This window comes from Leguminivora glycinivorella, chromosome 18, assembly GCF_023078275.1.
Source record: "Leguminivora glycinivorella isolate SPB_JAAS2020 chromosome 18, LegGlyc_1.1, whole genome shotgun sequence".
NCBI lineage: Eukaryota > Metazoa > Arthropoda > Insecta > Lepidoptera > Tortricidae > Leguminivora > Leguminivora glycinivorella.
The window spans coordinates 1,096,947-1,103,866 of NC_062988.1; the positions used below are offsets into that span (position 1 = coordinate 1,096,947).

At 43.8% G+C, this 6,920-nt stretch overlaps 1 protein-coding gene across 1 annotated transcript; it reads left to right on the plus strand.

Moving 5' to 3' along the window:
- Nucleotides 1–2,023: 2,023 nt before the first annotated feature.
- On the plus strand, nt 2,024–6,135 carry LOC125235893 (host cell factor 1). Its single transcript, XM_048142522.1, has one exon. It carries the CDS (start codon nt 2,115–2,117, stop codon nt 4,593–4,595), a length of 2,481 nt encoding a protein of 826 aa, XP_047998479.1. The 5' UTR covers nt 2,024–2,114; the 3' UTR covers nt 4,596–6,135.
- The last annotated feature ends 785 nt before the right edge of the window (nt 6,136–6,920 follow it).

A 6,920-nucleotide genomic window follows, 5' to 3' on the forward strand; every position in this document is an offset into this window, starting at 1 on the left:
TTAGGACAAGAAGAAAAAGCTCAGTCAAGTAACGTTAGTCTTTAGCGCCGTACACGCTATTGGCGCTTAAGTCCTTTATGAAAAAGTCCAAAAACTGTCTCGACAATAAGACCGGCAACAGACAGTCTTAAAAATTCATAATCTTAGAAAAGATTTGTATGCAAACTGACACTGACAGATCTGTCAGTGTCAATTTGAACTGTCAGTTTGCATACAAATCTTTTCTAAGATTATGAATTTTTAAGACTGTCTGTTGCCGGCCTAACAGATTAAGATAAGATAAGATTTTTGTGACCAGATTCTATGATAAAGTAGAGACTTTATCATAGAATCTGGTCACAAATTCTTATGAAAATAAATACAGAATAATAAACAGTTATTTGAAATTAAAACCGAAATAAATTACACATATGAAAGAAAAAGTGACCAAGTCCTCTGGTGCCTGAGGCTGGAATCGAACCAGCGTACTTTCCAATCGCGGGAAATGCCTCTATCCGCTCGGCCACCCAGGTCACAGCTGTCGAGGTCGAAATTATCTCTCATATGAGTAATCTATACAAGGACTCGTAGCGCCCTCTGTCCACCCCTAGGGCAGAACGGTATGGTTCTTGCCCCCCGTGTAAACCAAACTCAGGTTGGTTTCGACACAGCTCGAGAGATGGCGCTGCTAAATCAATTCTAATAAACACAAGTTAAATCATAATCTATTGAAAATATTTCAACTTGTGCTGTCTTAAAGTAGTCACACTACTATGTATTTAAATTAAAACCGAAATAAATTACACATATGAAAGAAAAAGTGACCAAGTCCTCTGGTGCCTGAGGCTGGAATCGAACCAGCGTACTTTCCAATCGCGGGAAATGCCGAGCGGATAGAGGAGGATAGAGGCATTTCCCGCGATTGGAAAGTACGCTGGTTCGATTCCAGCCTCAGGCACCAGAGGACTTGGTCACTTTTTCTTTCATATGTGTAATTTATTTCGGTTTTAATTTAAATACATAGTAGTGTGACTACTTTAAGACAGCACAAGTTGAAATATTTTCAATAGATTATGATTTAACTTGTGTTTATTAGAATTGATTTAGCAGCGCCATCTCTCGAGCTGTGTCGAAACCAACCTGAGTTTGGTTTACACGGGGGGCAAGAACCATACCGTTCTGCCCTAGGGGTGGACAGAGGGCGCTACGAGTCCTTGTATAGATTACTCATATGAGAGATAATTTCGACCTCGACAGCTGTGACCTGGGTGGCCGAGCGGATAGAGGCATTTCCCGCGATTGGAAAGTACGCTGGTTCGATTCCAGCCTCAGGCACCAGAGGACTTGGTCACTTTTTCTTTCATATGTGTAATTTATTTCGGTTTTAATTTAAATACATAGTAGTGTGACTACTTTAAGACAGCACAAGTTGAAATATTTTCAATAGATTATGATTTAACTTGTGTTTATTAGAAGTTATTTGAAAGTTATATTTCGTCTATTTCGATATGACTTATGATTAGTACCTAATACCTATTATAGGTTATAGACTTTTAAACTCTTATTAATTAAAAATATATTATTACCACAAACATTTTCATGGAGTAATGGTAAATTTCATTTCAACCGCTCATTAACCGCCTCAGTGCCCCTCTTATTTGGTGAAAATTAAAAAAATGTAATAAAAAAATAAACACTCAGCCAGAAATAGACTTATAACTAATTCAAAACACTTAAAATAAATTTTTAAATGCCCTTTCTCAACAAATTGAATTTATAGGTCGTTAAAAATCATTATGTTTGGCTGAACAACAAATACTTTAAAACTATATTGAACCATAAACAAATTCTTGACGTCCGACGCCGCTCTTTCTCTTTTTGTCAGATTGGCAGCGCTGTTGCTAACGCCATTTTTGTTATACGCTCGAAGCTGCGTAAGGTGATTTTTTTTTACTCATAGGCACGAACCACTGGTGCGAAAGAGAAAGTCGAATTGGATTGATGTATGTAGCTTCTACTGGCCTGAATATTTTCTTCGAAGCTTATTTACGACGTTTCTCATTGTCTATGCTATAGATACGCATCCCGAGCGATACATACGGTATAAAGCTTTTAGTGACAAATGTATAGTAAAAATGAAGGAAAACGCCGTACTTAAGTGGCAAAAAGTGTACAATCCCACCGGCCCCCAGCCCCGACCTCGCCATGGCCACCGCGCCGTCGCCATCAAAGATTTGATGATAGTTTTCGGCGGTGGAAACGAAGGTATCGTTCATGAGCTTCACGTCTTCAACACCACTACAAACCAATGGTTCGTGCCCGTCACCAAGGGGGAGGTGCCTCCGGGATGCGCTGCATACGGCTTCGTAGTCGACGGAACGCGTCTGCTGGTTTTCGGCGGCATGGTGGAGTACGGCAAGTATTCTAACGACCTCTATGAGTTGCAAGCTTCCCGGTGGGAATGGAAACGTCTGAAGCCGCTACCGCCTAAGCAGGGCCTGCCGCCATGTCCTCGCCTCGGGCACAGCTTCACACTGCTCAACGGCAAGGTTTACCTGTTCGGTGGCCTGGCCAACGAGAGCGACGACCCCAAGAATAACATCCCGAGGTACCTCAACGACCTGTACACCCTCGAGCTGTATACCAACTCCTCGATGACGGTATGGGATATCCCGCTCACCTATGGACAGTCCCCTCCTCCACGCGAGTCGCACAGTGGAGTTTCATACACTGATAATCACAGTGGCAAATCTTCACTTATCATATACGGAGGCATGAGCGGATCTCGTCTTGGCGATTTGTGGGTTTTAGATGTAGACAGCATGTCATGGTCCCGACCAGAAGTTGGAGGACCAGCGCCCCTACCACGCTCCCTGCACACAGCCACAGTAGTCGGTCACCACATGTACGTGTATGGTGGCTGGGTGCCCCTGGTACCTGATGAATCCAAGCTAGCCACCCACGAGAAAGAATGGAAATGCACTAACACTCTTGCATCACTAAATTTAGAAAATATGACATGGGACAACATAGCTCTGGACAAGTTTGAAGATTGTGTGCCAAGAGCGAGAGCCGGTCACAGTGCAGTCGCTATACAGACAAGACTTTACATATGGTCAGGACGAGATGGATACAGAAAAACATGGAATAACCAGATTTGCTGCAAGGATCTATGGTATTTGGAAGTCGGAGTGCCTCCTCAGGCTGGGCGGGTCGCGTTAGTCCGCGCGGGCACGACGTCGCTTGAGCTGTGCTGGCCGGCCATGAACACTGTCACCACATACCTATTACAGGTACAGAAGTGCGGCAAGGTGGCGCCCGCGAGGTTCCCGGCCGCTGCCGAGCCCGTGGCTGCGCCGCCGCCTGCGTCCCCGTCCGCGCAGCCCGATGCGGCTAAAGCTTTCGGCCTCACGTCGCCTACGTCCATCGGCTTGCCGCCCTCGCCTATGGAGATGCCCGCGCGTGCCGCGCCCGTCGCCGCCGCCTCCCCCGTAGCCTCCCCTGTCACCACGCCACAGAAGATCATGTCCGGCGCCATTAAGGTTCCGGCACAGGCAGCAGTCAAGATATCACCCGGAACGCCCGCGCTAAAACAAGCGACGTACCATGGCAAGACGGTAGTGAAGTCTCCGGCCGGCTCATCGCAGATCAAGGTCGCGGCTGTGACACCGCAAGGCGTGACGCGTATAGTCAGCGCTGCGAGCACGCCGGGCGCCGCGGCAACCGCGCGCGTCAGCACCGCTCCGACGCAGCTCGTGCTCGGCTCGGCCGCTGGCGGAACTCCACGCTTCGTACAAGTTAAGGCAGGTGGAGCGGCAGGCGTTCCTGTTAAATTAGGAGCCGGGAGCGCCGTCAAATTGGCCAGTGGACAAGTTCCTCTCAAGCTGGGAGCGGCTGGTATTCAGAGTGTTCAAGGTAAACTGACGACGGGTGGCGTGCAGAAGGCCGGTGGCGTACTCAAACTGGGTGCCGGTAATGTTAAAATTGGCACGAGTAACGTATTAGTAAAAACTGCGGGTGGCGTTCCGGTTCAAGCTGGCGCAGGAATACACAAAGTCGCAGGAGGCGTACCCGTTAAACTAGGCGGCGCCGGTTTACCCGTCATAAGCAGCGGCGGAGCCCTGCAACTCGCGGGCTCGCCGCTCCAAGGCCAAGTCAAGGCGCCAGTTTATAAGATCGTCACAGCGAAGTCCGGCGAGCAGACAGTCACGGCGACGACGGCGGCGGCGAGCGGGGCCGTCATGCGGCCCGCCGGTAGCAACGCGGGCATCCCCGTCATCATTAAGAAGACGCCAGGCGGCGGCGCGCAGGCTTCTACTGGCCCGCAATACGTGACCTTGGTGAAGACCTCGACCGGAATGACTGTAGCGACGATGCCCAAGATGGCAATGATGCAGAGCCGACCTGCAGCACCTGCAGGCGCGGCATCCAGCGCAGGTATCGCGCCCGGCGCCACCATTGTGAAGCTGGTGTCCGCGAACACAGTAGGCGGCAACAAGATCATCACCCTGCCCTCTAACGTGCTGCAGCTGGGTAAAGCTGGTGTTGGAGGCAAGCAGACCATCGTCATCACCAAGTCGGCCGGGCAGGGCGCGCCGCCGGCCCCGCCGCAGTAGCCAGAGTGATGAAACTAGTTTGTAAATGTCTGTGAAACACTATTAGTGAGTCGGTCGAACTATAGTATATTTTAAAATCATAATATAGTTTATGAGTTTTTTTTGTATGTTATATGGGTCTGTGTAGAAAGTGTCCTCATAGAGTTTTTACTAAAATATTTTAATAAACTCCTAATATAAACATATTATTGTAATGTCCTGATTTCCGCTCATGTTTTAACTGATTAATGTTGATCTGTCTTGTACCATGATGTATTTCTGTATGTGGCAGCATACTGTTTTTCTGTGTGATTCTGCAGAGTTGCTTTCATTGTGACTTGATTTGACTTATGTGAAAGTGCCTATTGAGCAATTCTAGTCTTGCCACATGCATTAAAACGGGCAAGAATTGTCTCCTAACTTATTATTAGTTTACATTTCTATTATACATATTAATATTTTTTTACAATAATCATGTATCGACAGTACATCTCTGTGAATCAACTAGCATTGTCTGATTGTAACCAAAAGGATAAATTGATTGTCCTGTCTTCCTTGTAATGCTGAATTAAACCTTTGAACATGACGGTGTTTAGGATGCTAGTTATAACTTGAATATTTATGTTCCGAAGAATGTTTCTAGTGGCTGCCCATCGGGCACACCAAGTGGACTCTCGCAGCCACTAAGAACATGAAGCCAGGACTTGTTTCTTAGTTTTATTCAAATCACGACATAATATGCACTACTATTTAAGTTTTATATGACAAGACGTGTTACTTTGGCATGGATCTGGTGTTGGTATGTGGTTCACCGATACGCTGTGTGGAACCCAGAGGCTATTTTAGATATTGACTTGACTTGAACCAACACTTGAGAGATGGGTTTCGTCCGTCTACTGCCGGTAGATCGGCCGATCAGTTGCGAAGGCACTTCCAATATAATTTCGTAATGACAATTTTATTGATAATCATTATCAATAATTGTTCTGTAAGAAATATCCGAGATAAAAATGCAGAGTATTATTGTGAAAATCTTATATTTTTATTAGGGTTTGCTCACAAGGATGTATATCAAATTATTATTTAGATTTTCTATTTCACTGTAAATTATACTGTTGTAAATAGTAGGTGTGTACGGCGTCAAGTAGGTACAGAGTATTCCACTGCCGGTGGCTGGTTGCGCAATTGTCATGCCTACGTACAGTCGCTTTCAATTTCGGTATAAAAAAATATGTCATCGTACGGATGATGCCGCCTTTGGGTGATCTAAAAATACTCCCATAAGAGAATAGGACTGAACTTGAGACCGATTGCACGCAACAACGTTGCTATTTCACAAATATTATTGTTCTTTTAAATATTTGAAAATGTTCTCGTGATATGATATATTCTGCATTTTTATACCTATTGTTTATTTAGTATAAGCTAGTTATACATATAGAATAATCAGTATCGGTAAGGTAAGCGAGTTATGGAATGTAAATATCATTAAGTAGGTAAATTTAATGTTATAGTTTGTTCATATTATGTTCATTTGCTTGAATAAACGATTTGGATAAAATTGTGTTAATTATTTCGCAACAGTCAATGACCTATGTAAAGTATAGATGGCGCTATTTATTGGACATACTTAATTGGCTTTTAATTCTTAAAATGGCCATGTAGCAAATTTCCTTACTTGATTGCTTCATCATTAAATTTTGTATTGCATAGCTATCAATATCATAAATCTTTCTATTTGTGTTCTTATGAGTTAGAGCATAAAATAAGTATTTATTGTGTTAATCATAAAAATATCTTGGCTTTGAATGCAAAAATATATTTGTAACTAGGTTTTATCAGTCATATAATAATGTGTACTGGTTATCACCATCAAATTATGAAGTTTTTTATAATATTGTATTTTATTGATGTTGTATAGTTGTTTATAACAGCGCCATCTCGATACAGTAGCGGCACTACTATGAAAGTAAAAGTCGCTCGCCTAGCGCTCAAGCTGAATTCACTTACTCTTGCTTCAATAAGTAGTCAATAGATGGCGCTTTCTGTCAGATAGGAAACTGAATAGATCATGGATATTTTTCTTACATTTCCATTGAATTACATTAGGTATATTAAAGTTAAAATGGCTATAAGAATTCCCGTGGAATTAGTAATGTTATTCATCATTATGCGGGAACACGGAGCTGCATTGAGTAAAAGGTTTTGCTCCTGTTTTCTTGGAATCGAGTTTCTGCGAGCTGTCCTAATGGTATTTAATGGACTGCACCGTTTTACTATTTTAAAAAGTGAGCGTTAGTATTTGCCGCTATAGAAACATTCAAGGTATAATTAAATCAAACTTAA